At 40.4% G+C, this 14,092-nt stretch overlaps 1 protein-coding gene across 2 annotated transcripts in view; it reads right to left on the bottom strand.

Moving 5' to 3' along the window:
- Positions 1–6,208: 6,208 nt before the first annotated feature.
- Positions 6,209–14,092, bottom strand: part of coro2aa (coronin 2Aa) — a 60,667-nt gene continuing 52,783 nt past the window's right edge. For both annotated transcript variants that reach the window (XM_047364206.1, XM_047364207.1), the window contains exons 3-12: positions 13,648–13,764; positions 13,271–13,420; positions 12,549–12,728; positions 10,825–10,941; positions 10,284–10,388; positions 10,107–10,203; positions 8,466–8,578; positions 8,257–8,347; positions 7,865–8,115; positions 6,209–7,128 (exon numbers count right to left, since the gene is read on the bottom strand). In XM_047364206.1, the coding sequence (XP_047220162.1) occupies positions 6,997–7,128; positions 7,865–8,115; positions 8,257–8,347; positions 8,466–8,578; positions 10,107–10,203; positions 10,284–10,388; positions 10,825–10,941; positions 12,549–12,728; positions 13,271–13,420; positions 13,648–13,764 (1,353 nt within the window). In that variant the 3' untranslated portion in view covers positions 6,209–6,996. The remainder of the gene's footprint in view (positions 7,129–7,864; positions 8,116–8,256; positions 8,348–8,465; positions 8,579–10,106; positions 10,204–10,283; positions 10,389–10,824; positions 10,942–12,548; positions 12,729–13,270; positions 13,421–13,647; positions 13,765–14,092) is intronic.

Raw genomic sequence — 14,092 nt, 5'->3', positions numbered from 1 at the left:
GTTTACTGCAGAAATCTGGCCTTTATGGAAGAGTGATAAAAGAAAGCATTAAGAAGTACTTTTTGGCCCAAGCCATGCAGAGGACAGATAACATTGAATAAAGTCCTCTGGTCTGTAATCAAAATAGTTTTTGACCTACATGGAAAATATGAAACTAACGCTGCACATAACCACACCATTTCCATGCTGAAACAGTGGCATCATGCTATGGAGATGCTTTTCTTTAGCAAGGACAGTGAGCTGGTCAGAGATGATGGGGAAGATGGATTAGAGCATATACAATTCAATTCAAACATACTTTATTAATCCCAAAGGGAAATTAAATGTTGTAGCTCATATTATGAAGGTTTCCTCAAAGAACCGTTGTAGATGCTGATGGCTGTGGGCAGGAAGGATCTCCTGTAGCGCTCCGTCTTACAGCAGATCTGAAGAAGCCTCTGACTGAAGACACTCTGTTGTTGTAGGACAGTTTCATGAAGAGGATGCTCAGGGTTCTCCATAATGTTCTTCATTTTATGAAGAATCCTTCTTTCCACAATGATCTCCAGAGGTTCCAGAGGAGTCCCCAGAACAGAACCAGCCTTTTTTATCAGCTTGTTGAGCTTTTTTAAGTCCCTGGTTCTGATGCTGTTTCCCCAGCAGATGATGGTAGAAGAGATCACACTTTCCACAACAGACTTATAGAAGATATGCAGCAACTTGTTGCCAGCACCCTCTTAGAAAGTCATGATTAATTCCCATTTCTTTAGGTAAATCTATTAAAAATACAAGATAAAACCAAAATTACAGAATTATTTTGAGGTATACTTCCTTTATCTGCTCCCACCCTGGTCTTAAGTGATTCTCTTCATTTCAGGGAATCAGCCCGGGGTCCATTCCTTGAGTCTGAATGTTGACTTGGATTTTCTCTGGCAGAAAAAGGCTTCATGAGCTTCTTCCTGGCAACTTACCTCATAAGGCTTGAAACAGCTCTTTTTATGTCTTAAACCCAGTGGTGTTAACAGCAGTCCAACATCCTCAACCAGATCAATCACTGTTTTTTTGTTAGAAATTACATTACTTGTAGTAGAGTACTAGAAAACCAACAGACTCGCATGACGCTGTGTAATTAAATCATTAATTGAAAGGGGCGTGGCCAAAATAATGGCAGAGGGTGTTTTCCTCTGTGAAAAAGCAGGTATCAAACAGGTGGGTTTTATGTCAGGATGAAGGCAGCCAGCACATGATGAACATAAAACCACTCATCAATCAAGGGCAATAATTTTGTTTCTTCCCCTTCACAAATTGATTCTCGTGTTCATAGTGTTTCTTCATCATTGCGTGATGCATTAGACAATGCAGCCCCCTTGAAAAAGAAGGTAATTATTCATAGGAGGCTGGTTCCTTGGTTTAATTCAGAGCTACGTACTTTAAAGCACAATGTTAGAAAATTGGAGAGAAAATGGCGATCTACACACCTAGAGGATTCCTACTTAATCTGGAAAAATAGTCTACTGTTGTATAAAAATACACTTCGCCAAGCTAGAACAGCTTATTTCTCCTCATTAATAGAAGAGAACAAGAATAATCCTAGGTTTCTCTTTAGTACAGTTGCTAAACTTACACAGAGTCATAGCTCTGTTGAGCCATCCATTCCCTTAGCTCTTAGCAGCCATGACTTTATGGGATTCTTCTTAAATAAAATTTATTCTATTAAAAATAAAATCTTTGACATACTCCTGAAGATGATTACTTCATCCTCAGCAAGTGAGACAACATTGGAAATAACTGCAGAACCTGATTTGTGTTTGGACTGTTTTGATCCAGTGGGGCTTCCTGAGTTATCAGAAATATTAGCTTCATCTAAACCTTCAACTTGTATGTTAGACCCAATCCCAACCAAATTATTTAAGGAAGTGTTCCCTCTGATTACCAGCCCCATTTTAGATATAGTTAATCTATCTTTAGTAAATGGATCAGAACCACAGGCTTTTAAGTTAGCTGTAATTAAACCTTTACTTAAGAAACCTTCGCTTGATCGAGATGACTTGAAAAATTACAGACCTATATCCAATCTTCCGTTCTTATCTAAAATTCTTGAGAAAATAGTTGCTAATCAAATGTGTGAGCATTTACACAGCAATTACCTGTTTGAAGAGTTTCAGTCAGGCTTCAGAGCTCATCATAGCACTGAAACAGCTTTGGTGAAAGTCACTAATGATATTCTTATGGCCTCAGATAATGGACTTGTGTCTGTAGTTGTCCTCTTAGATCTCAGTGCTGCATTTGATCCAGTCGACCATAATATTCTCTTAGAAAGGCTGGAATATGCTGTAGGGATCAGGGGAACAGCGCTAGGCTGGTTTAAATCTTATCTGTCTGACAGATTCCAGTTTGTTCATGTAAATGATAAATCATCTTTAAACTCCAGGGTTAATTGTGGAGTACCACAGGGCTCAGTACTTGGGCCAATTCTCTTTACTATATATATGCTTCCAATAGGTCAAATTATCAGGCAGCATAGGATACATTTTCACTGTTATGCTGATGATGCTCAGCTTTACTTATCCATAAATCCTGATGAGCCCAACCAGTTAGATAGACTACAAGCATGTCTTGAAGATATAAAAACTTGGATAACTTTAAATTTTCTGCTTCTAAATTCAGACAAGACAGCAGTTGTCGTCTTTGGACCGGAGTCTTTAAAAAAGAAACTGCTTGGTAAATCACTTAACCTGGATGGCATTAAATTGACCTCCGATAATAAAGTAAAAAACCTTGGTGTTATTTTTGACCAGGACATGTCATTTAAATCCCATATTAAACATGTTTCTAGGATTTCCTTCTTTCATCTCCGGAACATTGCCAAAATTAGAAATATCCTGTCCAGGAGTGACGCTGAAAAACTAGTCCATGCATTTGTTACTTCAAGGCTGGACTATTGTAATTCTTTACTATCAGGATGTCCACAAAATGCAGTTAAAAGCCTTCAACTGATTCAAATGCTGCAGCAAGAGTTCTGATGAAACTTAAAAAGAGAGATCATATTTCTCCTATTTTAGCTTCCCTTCATTGGCTCCCTGTTAAATCCAGAATAGAATTTAAAATTCTCCTCCTCACATATAAAGCCCTTAATGATCTAGCTCCATCATACATCAGAGATCTGATTGGTCCATATGTTCCTAACAGAGCACTTTGTTCTCAGACTGCAGGTTTACTGGTGGTTCCTAGAGTCTCTAGAAGTAGAAAGGGAGGCAGATCCTTTAGTTATCAGGCTCCTCTCCTGTGGAACCAGCTCCCAGTTTTACTCCGTGAGGCAGACACCCTGTCTACTTTTAAGGCGAGGCTTAAAACTTTCCTTTTTGATAAAGCTTATAGTTAAAGTGGCTTAGGTTATCCTGAGCTATCTTTGTAGTTATGCTGCTATAGGCTTAGGCTGCTGGAGGACATAATGACCCCTTTCACTGTCTTTGCTACATTCTCATACTACTCTCCAGTTTTGCATTATTTGCTGTTATTTTAACCTTAAGTTTATGTTCTCTCTCTTTTCTCTTCTTAGAAGCTACACCTGGCCTGACTCTGTGTCTACCTGTGACACCTTCGGGGGGGGGGCATCATCCAAGCTTCTGGTGGCAACAACTTAATGCTCACCTTCTACTGATGATCCACATAGCCCTGTCTTTCAGTGTTTAACCCTTTTGCTCTCCTAGACATGGCGATTGACTGAGCTTTTACTGTAACTAATTATATGTGCTCTCTTTCAGACTCTAACCTTGGAAACTGGCTCAGAGTTTATCTGTTCTTTCTTTCTAGGTGAAACGACTAAAGGAGTTACATCCATTAACATTTACTTTTCCTTCCCATAGAAAGTACTCCTGGATCAGTGCTTCTGTGTTCTTTTTGTGTCTCTGCTTTGTTCTCTCAAACCCCCAGTCGGTCGTGGCAGATGGCTGCTCACACTGAGCCTGGTTCTCCTGGAGGTTTCTTCCTGTTAAAAGGGAGTTTTTCCTCTCCACTGTCGCTGCATGCATGCTCAGTATGAGGGATTGCTGCAAAGTCAACGCCAGTGACTGTCCACTGTCTCTACATGCTCATCCAGGAGGAATGAATGCTGCAAGTCACTGACTGGATGCAATCTGCTGGGTTTCCTTAGATAGAAAAACTTTTTATCCAATTTTAATAAATAACTGAATCTGACTGCACTGTTCAATGGTTAATTGGAATGTATGTACCCGACTTGAAATCTATATGATTCGATTTACTTGACTTAGCCCATTTTAAAGTTACCCACCTTACACACAATGCAACAGGAAACAACACTCTCCAATTATTTTTACCTCAGCCTTCTTCCCTCCCTGTTGGATGGAGTAAGGGGGAGTCAGGTTTAGCCTGAACCGGCTCAGTTATGGTTGAGGTGCAAACACAACCTCAATTTCTGCTACCTGTATGACACCTTCTCTTTTCCAATGGTTTTAATCAGTCTGACAGAGAGAGGTATCCCAATCCTTGTGGTTTTTAGTATAACAATGGCCATCAGTGGGCTCTAGATGGAGAAACTATCAGTTTATTATTTTACTTAGTGCCCCTAAATGTGGCCCATTCTAAAATGGCCAAACTCTAACACCCAGTAGTTTAATCTAACCTCCCCAACAACCCTACACCATTCCAAACCTTTTGTGAAGTGCCTTGAGACGACATGTGTTGTGAATTGGCGCTATATAAATAAAAACTGAATCATCTTCAGAAGAAGAGCTGCATACCTCGATGAAATGGGAAAAGAAGCAAACAGTCTGCTAAAATTATCTTAAATCCTTTAAAAAAAAAAAGGCAGCGAAACCAGAAACAAGCATTTAAGAAAACATGAAGCCATCATTCTATTTAATGATGAGCCCCAGAGTGATCAAAGGTCTACAGTTACTTGAGTTCATTAATAATTAGAGGATGCCTATGTGAAGCCAAGCTATCAGCAATATTCCCTCACCAAATCCCATTAATTTAAAAAAAAAGAAATGTTGAAAAGGTTATAAAAACACACTGACTGGCCAAAAGACAAATTATTCAACACTAATGATGGACGAAGCAAAGTTGTTTCTGGGTCGAGAGATCACCAAACACTGAATTTAAGCCACAGTCAACTGTGCAGCATGGTGGCAGTGGCATTATGGATTTAATGATCAGATTGAATGCATCAAAATGATTGAAGAGGTCATGTTAGCCCCCTTTGAAATGGGTCTTTCCAGAGGGGTGAGTCTGTTGCTTCTCGGTTTGAAAACAAGATCGTTATGGAGGTGCTGGCCCAATTCTGATTCTGTTCAAAAACGAAGAAATGCAGAGAAACTGTAGAATTTAGTACAACCATCCTGGGCTGGAAAATACCCCTTGATCGTTTCTAGAGGTTGGTCAACTCCATGCAACACAGAGGTGAAGCACTTAAAAACATTTCTTATACAACTAAATATCATTTTAGCTAACAAAGTTAAATCTTCAGTTTAAAAACAACTGCAGGTCATGCAAACCACTGATGTTTTAAAACCCATTCTGATTATCTCTTGATAAATGTTGTTTTCAGCAAAACCTTGTGAATTATACTCTATCCATCCATTTTCTGTACTCTGGCAGGCAGCTGGAGTACCCAGAGAGAACCCATGCATCCATAGGGAGAACATGCAAACTTCACGCAGGCTCGGGCTGAGATTTGAACCCAGAATACAGGATCCTCTTGCTTCAAGTCAAAAGAAAAATATTTGACTTTAGAAAACTGAGTATTAATAACGAAGACCCGAATTAATATATTACAGGAAAGTCGGGATATCATAACTCATATCTTTTGCAAAACTTTAAGAAGTGAGGGTAGATTCAAGAAATATGAGAATATTTGTTGTGTTTGGGGCAATCTTGGTGGCTTACCTATCAAGGAAAAATGGCAAAAATTTCTCATATTTGACCAGGTATGCCCAACTCCAGTCCTCCAGAGCTGCTCTCCTGCAACTCTTAGACGCACCCCTGCTCCAACACACCTGAATCAAATGGCTGAATTCCCTTGAATTGAGTTACTGAGAGAAATGAACTTTTCAATAATATTCTAATTTATTGAATATTACTGGACATCCCTGCTCATGTTAGTAGAACCCCATCAGCCCCTGAGGAACATATTGTTCTCTTCCGTTTACAGCAGATGGCATTTTACCGTAAAGCTGTAAAAATAACCAAAAATGATAGGAGACAGTCATAAGTCATGAGGTTTTTCATTGCAAAAAAAAACAAATAGTAATAATAAAAACAGGATTTGGTTACTTTTTTAGATTTTGTCTTCATTATTTGCCATAATCACATCCTGGGATTCAAATTCCTGAATAAAATATGCCTTATGTGCCCACATTTTAAAATAAATATAAAAATCCGGTTCAAAACTTTTACATGGCATCCGTTACAGATTTAGCTTAGATGTTAACTCCTGCGAAATTAATCTGGCTCCAGACGATTTCGAAATAAAAGCTGGAATTAAAAGAACTGCATCTTTATAAAAAGGCAGAGCACAGGTGGGTCTTTCATTTTGCTCTTACACATTCAAGCTCACATTCATGATTTAAACACCACAGCTGTGTCCACCAACAGCAGTTTAAATACAGGAAAAAATAATCAACAAGCACAAAATAAAATGTATCCAGCGCTGTTGGCTTGCAGACGGATGATTTGGGCTCAAATGCCCGTTTGTCCGTCAGCTACAGAAGGAATAAAAAAGCTCAAAATATTACAGTAAACTTGCATAGCAGTGAAGTGTACAAAATAAACGGGATAAAGGTAAAATGGTGCAGCTTTAAAAGTTGATGTACATGAACAAAGAATATGTGCACTGAGTGCCACGTTGGCTATAAACACAAAGTCGGAGTTTGAGTCTCAGGAGAGCTGGGAAGTTTTAAAGAAAGAGGTGGTTCTGATTTTGAGGTTTGAGCTGATATGTCCCGTCAGGAAGTGGGAGCAGCTCAGCTTATTGGGAATGTTGGGAAGCTCTTAAAGTTAGCTCTGTGTCTGGGAGTTCTTGATGTTCTTAATTTCCAGCTCGAGCTGTTTGACGCGCACGTCCCTTTGGTTGAGGAGCTCTCTCAGCCGTCGGATCTCCTCCTGCTGCTTGAGGAACTTCAGACGCAGCTGCAGAAAAACATAAAACACAGCAGGATCATAATGACAGTACAAGGGCAGATCCTCCATAGCGGGGTTTTGTCGAGAGGTTCTGAGTAGCCAGTATGATATGTGTGGATAATAACTCCATTAATGAGCACAGTTTGGATAAAGAAACAATTTTGAGCCAACATCAAATCAGATTAATCCCTCTTTAAAACAACTCCAATCTAAGCATGGGCCGGTGTCGAGGTGTAGCACAGTTGTAAAAACCTAATCTGTTTTTCTTCCTCATCTAAACTCTTTTTCTTACAAATATAATTTAGACACAGCTTCAATTATAAATACAAATATTTAAAAAAATAAATGATCTTTGTTTTAAAACAATATCTTTTCAGGAGTGAGTTTAATAAAAAAAATAGAAAAATGTTGAGAAGCCCTAATTTCTTATCTTGAAGGAACCAAAACTGGTCAAAAATCTATATATCGGCAGATTGAGTAAAAAAAAAAAATGTTAATAAAAAATTGCTCATCTGTAGTGGCCTAAAAGCTGCAGATAACTCAACCTTTTTGCAGGCTTTATTTATTAATTTTTTTAATTTTTATAATTTGCGTTTAGAGATCTGAAAACTGAAGGATAACTGATTTTGTTTTCTGTCAAATAAGATAATTTAAAATCTTGGACTGTGTTGGACAGTCACTACTTATGGCCCATGTGTATGAAAGAACCACGAGCAGAAAGATCACAACCACAAATATAAAACACCTCATTTTCTGTCCTCGGAGGTGAGCAAAGCACCAGGTCGTCCCCGTTGCTCACAGGCGTTCGACTCCTGTCGTCCTCGGCCCGGTCGCTCGCTTCTTTGGTGGCTTCCAGTTGATCCTGAATGTATGAGAGCTGCAGCATGCCCGGTCTGCTCTGAAACCTGCGAGTGTCCTGGGAGTTTGCAAGCCCCTTCATCTCTGACAAAGGCTCCGTTAGTTCACTTCCAGGCTTCAGAGACATGAGAACGGGTCCTAAAAGACCAAGACCAGGAGAAATGTGACCGTAGATTACTTCCTGAACAAAATGTGCCTGATGATTCTCATTTAACATCTAGACAAAGATCCAATTATGTAATTATTTCAACAAGAATGAGCACACAATATATGCCTGACCTTTCTCAAGCCCACTGAGCCACTCCTCTGCAGTCAGCGCTGGTCTGTTACCTGCCGTCATTGGATAGATGTCTTCTTGGTACGACTCGGACTAGAACGAACAAGCGTGCAGCGCAAACTCAGAATAAATAAACTGAAATAAAAGAAGGAAGCTCTTCTGATAGTTGGTGTGCTGAGTTTAAGCTCTGTGTATATCTGTGCACTCTCACCCTTCGGGGTACGATCATAGAAAGAGGCTCAATGAGACTCTTGACTGTCACCACTTTGTAGAACCGGAAAACCTCACATGAACTGACATCCAGGCCTCTTTTCGGCATTACACCTGCAGAACAACAAGAAAGACACAAAACCGACACTCAGGACAGCAGTTTTACTCACCATATTATTCTGTGTTATATCAGAGTTGGGAGTTACACAATGCATATTATTTTAGATTATCCCCAGTTTATGTCAAAACACATGAAGACATTCTTCAAAAGATTCCGGTGACTTATTAAACTTAATATACAGTTGTGTTGAAAATAATAGCATCGTGTTTAAAAATGTGAGTAAACTCAATATCCTAGAATAGTTTTTATTTCCACGCATTGGTAACACTGCACATTATATTCTAAATTACACTATGAAGAAGAATGTATCAATCTTTTAATCACATTACAATAAAACAAAGAAAAATGAACAGCAGTGGTGGCATTTTTATAGACAAGGTACACTCTGGACAGGTTACATTTTATTTACTCTGTGGCCTTCATTTTGTAAGTTGACCTACAGAAAACGGCGTGGAGGGGAAGACATGCAGCAATGGTCAATGGCCCAGGACTCAAACTTGTGACAGCTGCATCGAGGTGTGTAGCTGCCGTACATGGGTGGCGAGCTCTACCTCAATGCCACCGCTGCGACCCAGCCTAAGGACAATTCAAAGTAACCCAACAGTCATGTTTTGGACTGAGGGAGGAGGCAGGAGTACTTGGAGAGAGCCAACGCATGCAGGGGAAGAACCTGTAAACCCCACATGTAATGACCCCATATTGGGATTCAAACCCAGGACCTTCTTGCTGCAATGCAACAGTGTTACCAACTGCGACAACATGCAGCCCTCCTGGCAGAAACCAGATGGTTGAAGTGATTCGTAAGCAATCCCCTTATTTGGTCAACCAGTTTAGGGTTAGAATTGGACCAATCCCCAGTTGGGAGATTGGTCCTGAGAGAGCTCTGAAGCAGAAGCTTAAAATGATCCCTCATCCTTTTCTTTGCACTGAATTCACCAGGTTTTTCTTCACAACACCAACAGCAAGGATTTATTGCAGTATCTTCATCTTGCTGCTTTGTACTTTCTACAATAGTCGGAATAAAGCCGATTTCTGAATAATGGAGGTCTGCAGAATTACATTGAGAACAGGAAGACCTCGTCTCTACAAGTGGACAAGCTCGTAATGTTTGGAAACGTGAACCCAAACTTAGCAGTGTTATGTCGGCACCAGCCGTGTTCTGCTTTAAATCAGCAGAAACGAAGCTCTGAGCAAACAGATTCTGATCAGCTAACAAGAAAACCTCTCAGCACAGGAAATAGAAGAGGACAAGAAAAAAGACAACAGGGGACACATTGGCAGGCAGGAGACTTTACTTGGTCAAGGAACTAGTTTTCCATTTGTCTTTAATGCAGAAAGCAGGGGTTTACTCCTGTAAATGTGAGTGTACCCCTGCCTGTTTGCAGGCTGTACAGATTTGGTTATTCAAATCCAGAAGCTTCATTTGCACAGCAGCTTTGCTTACAGGTGCCAAAGAGTCAACACACCCTGGAAACTGTGGAGCTTCAGGAAACCTTTGTCAACGTTTGAGATGTTCCTTACCCATTCCTTTCTGAGGTGAGTGTGAGCGGTACTCTGTCAGGTAGTGGATGTAGGGTTTTTCTGAGCTGATCTCATAGTATCTGATGTTTCCATCCCCCTAAAAATAACAGCAAATTCACAGTTTTGAATCATTAAAGCCAGATGTGTTATTTTTCTGGGTTTATGAGTCAGGTTTACCTTCCCAGCAAGGTAGAGCATGTGTGTGTCAGCATCGTAGAATGGGAACAGAACCCCTGAGGAACCGTCCAGGTTCTCCAGCAACAAAGGCACCGACAGGTCATCCTGCAAATGCACATAAAGATTAAAAAAATCTTTAAAAATGAAGAGAAAATGAATGAGAGTCACATGTAAGAACTAACAATAAAATCCATCCCGATATCAAAACACACAGTTTAATCCACTGGATTAAAAATACTCAATCCCTAATCCAGGTTTTGCCTTCATCCCCCCCCCCCACCCACCGTGCACCAGCACTCTCAAACTGAATACGTTTGGCCACTAGATGGCAGAGTCCACATGCAGCGATGCAGAATTTTAAGAGCTTAATGATGATTTAAAAAAAAAAAAAAAAACAGAATTTAAAAAGGAAAAACACTAAATTAGAAACAAAGGCAAAACCCGAATCTTCAAAAGGAAATTGCTAGATGTGAAATTATTATTTGGACAGAAAAAAGGGAAAGTGCTGCCAGTCATGTGATTTATTTTATGCTTCTCTCACCTGATCCCACAGAGCTATCTGTCGATCGTTGTAGCGTGAAGTGCCGGACGTGAAGAGCATCTTCATGTTTCCTAGGATTAGCACCTTGCTGGCTTTGTGCGTCTTGCAGTTTGCTTCCTGCAAATATTTAAATGTTAAGCTCAGAATAAATCAGCCACATAGAAGATTCAGGTGCACTACTTGATATTCGGACAATCCCGCTCTTTTCGTTTTCTCTATATTTCTAAAGACACAGCATTGTGCAAAACTTTTAGCGACATTATCTTTATTTTTGTGTCCAAGCAACACTTTCTTGCAATACTTTTTCTTTGGGCTTTGGGTGCTGTTTCTTGCAAATCGGTCCAGTCCTTTCACCTAATCAGGTTTGTCATTTAAAAATGAGGAATGTGAACAAGGAGAGGACAAAAGCTTTGAGGCTGAAAACTATCTTCACCAGATAAAAGACGTCTCTACGGTCTTGTGTCAGGGCTTTGCTGGATTTTTCTTTGCTTTTTAGGACCTTGGAACTAAAATCTTGTCATCTCTTTAAAACTGTTATCTTTGGTATGATTAATAGTTATAGAGAAAGAAATTGGAACAAATGATGATAAATTAGTGACAAAGTGATAAAGTGTTCCATCCCATCCTTGCAAAACTGCATTTTGGGCAGTTTTTCCACCCTTTACAACAACATTCACTGGGAAAGAGAGACTGCATTGGCTGCTTCAGCTCCATGTTTTACTGTTTAACATGGCATTTGCCTGGATCTCCAACAGTAACGATTAAAGCAGCAGCAGCAAACATATCCCCACAGGCGTTTCACCTGCATCGCAGTCTGGAACTACGAGCATAAAACTCGCCTTATTTAATGCCTGAGCCCAGCACAGAGGCGTCTTCAGCCAGTAGCTGTTGCTGTAGGCCAGTCCCAATCATGCAAGGCAGGAATCTTGGATAGCATGTAAAACTGGGATCAGGTCGGATAATCTCACATGGATTCACATGAACTTCCAGTTTCATGTTGAAGGATTAGTGATGATGGTATGATGACGATGTGCTTACAAGCAAACTGTTATCAGTTATGTATCCATCACATGAGCCATGGCCTAAATTTATTTAACATCCTTAATTCTCAAATAATGCTGAATCTGACCCAAAACCACTGGCTTTCTGTGAGGTTTAGAAAATGGGCCCAGGAGACCGTTTCAAGGTCTTGAGAGAGGCCAGGTCTGCACCAAATTTCATAAGATTCAGTGAAAGCTGGGGACGGGGTTGATTGTTTGAGATCTTTTAGGGGGCGTTGTGGATCCATCAACACATGGATGCATTGAGAAAAGAAGTTTGATCAAACATCTGGATTTTTAGTGTTTTATGCGTCAGGTTCTTAATAACTGCTATCCTCAGTGAAACAAACCTTTGCTTTTAATAGCTTTTACATTCCACATGCTTTACATCTTTTACCCATAATAGTTGAGACAACGGTGAACCTTCTGACGTGGGGTTCCACAAGGCTCAGTCCCAGGTCCGTTATTTTCTTTTTATATATTTTCATCAGTCGTTTAATCATTTTCGGTCATTTTGCATGTTATCCCCATGCATGTGCGAGTTCTCCACTCTGCTACAGTCCTAAAATATGAATGCTGGGGTCTCTGGTCTCTAATTTGCTTGTGTGCTTGGCACAGCAGACAAAACCAGCAAAAGAACAACTTCTACAAATTTAAATCCCAACCCAAACACCCCTAAAGTACCTGCAGCACATTTCCTGAGCGTGCTTCCATCAGCCGGACCTTCCTGTCCCTGCAGGTGGTGGCCAGGAGGCTCCCATCCGTGTTAAAAGACATGGAAAGGACCACATCGGTGTGGTGCTTGATGGTGCGGATGGGGTTCTTTATCACCTGCTCTGTAGAGTCCAGGTTCCAGATCATGACCTGGACAAATAGATGCACAAACAACAGTCCATACGTTTCAGACACACAGTGTTTTCAGTCCTTTCAAGTCAAATTTTAAAGTATAAATACAAAAGTTCAATTTTAATTGATGGCACATATCCTCCTACAGAAAGGTCATGAAAACCTGGAAAACCCAGAAACTGGAGGGAAGATAGATGGACGGAAAAACTGAGGATGGATTGATGGATGGAGGGACAGGTGGAAGGACGAATGGATAGACAAAGAGAGACAGACAGAGGGACAGACAAATGGATGGGCAGATAGGCAATAGTTTGGAAATGCAAATATATATTTTTTCACAGTCCGTTTCTTTTCCTTTACTTATCCTAGAACAAAGTGAAATTCCAGACAGGAACCCTGAGCACACATGCTCCAACAATGGTGCAACAATCACCTACAAATCTCATTTCCTAAACCTGTTTGGCAGCACTGTAATACAGATGTGCTGCAGTATACTTCACAGTCAGCTTTTTGTTGTCCTTATCTTCACAGATGGCGTGCACTCAAAACGTTTCTGTTACCTGGTAGTCGTAGGCGGTGCTGAAGAGGATATTGTTAGCCGTTGGATGCCACTCGATGATGCCCACTCTGCGGCTGTGACCCTGCAGCTCTTTCCACGGCACCGTAAGGTTCTTCAGCACGCCATGAGGTGGGATTTCCCACACTTTCACCTGCACATAAAGACACACTCACATATTAAATTATTGGAGAAGCTTCAGCAGAGAGCAAAGGACCCTGCCTCGAGCACAATTTATAGATGCCTCCTTATTTTTCTGCAGGGCTTTGTTCTGAGCGGCCTAACAAGCAAGGTAATCAAATGATCTCCCTACAACAAAGTGCTCACATTTCAGGAATGCAACAACATATCCCTTCAGTCACGCTGAAGGTGTCCACGCACCGTAGTGTCCTCGGAGCAAGAAGCGATGCAGAAATCATTGAAGGGATTCCATTTGATGTCTAGAACGTTTCCTCTGTGGCCCGACACTCGAGGGTGGTGAGGGTCCACTTTACCTGTCTGGAAAAAAAAAACCAATAATTACAAAACAAGACTTTCAGTCTGGCAGTCTGTAAATGATCATTATTCTCTCAGATTCGAACTGTGGATATTTTTTTGGCTTTCAAGGTCAAAGTTTGTTTCATATACTTGTTCTAATGAAAAAGAAACCTCATAGTTTAAATTTTATGTGTTGGAAGACCTCAGAAAGAAAATCACCTGACATCGGTATCAGCCAGCAAGAACCTGATCTACTCTGGATAGTTTGTTGTGACCAATTTGTTTGAATCCAGAAACAATTCAAAGTCACAGCAGCCATTTTGTTTTGCAAACTGATTAATCAGAGCAA

Source organism: Girardinichthys multiradiatus, chromosome 5 (genome assembly GCF_021462225.1).
Source record: "Girardinichthys multiradiatus isolate DD_20200921_A chromosome 5, DD_fGirMul_XY1, whole genome shotgun sequence".
In the NCBI taxonomy this organism is placed as follows: domain Eukaryota; kingdom Metazoa; phylum Chordata; class Actinopteri; order Cyprinodontiformes; family Goodeidae; genus Girardinichthys; species Girardinichthys multiradiatus.
Note: the sequence above shows the minus strand (reverse complement) of the source record. Positions and strands in the feature narration are given on the sequence as shown.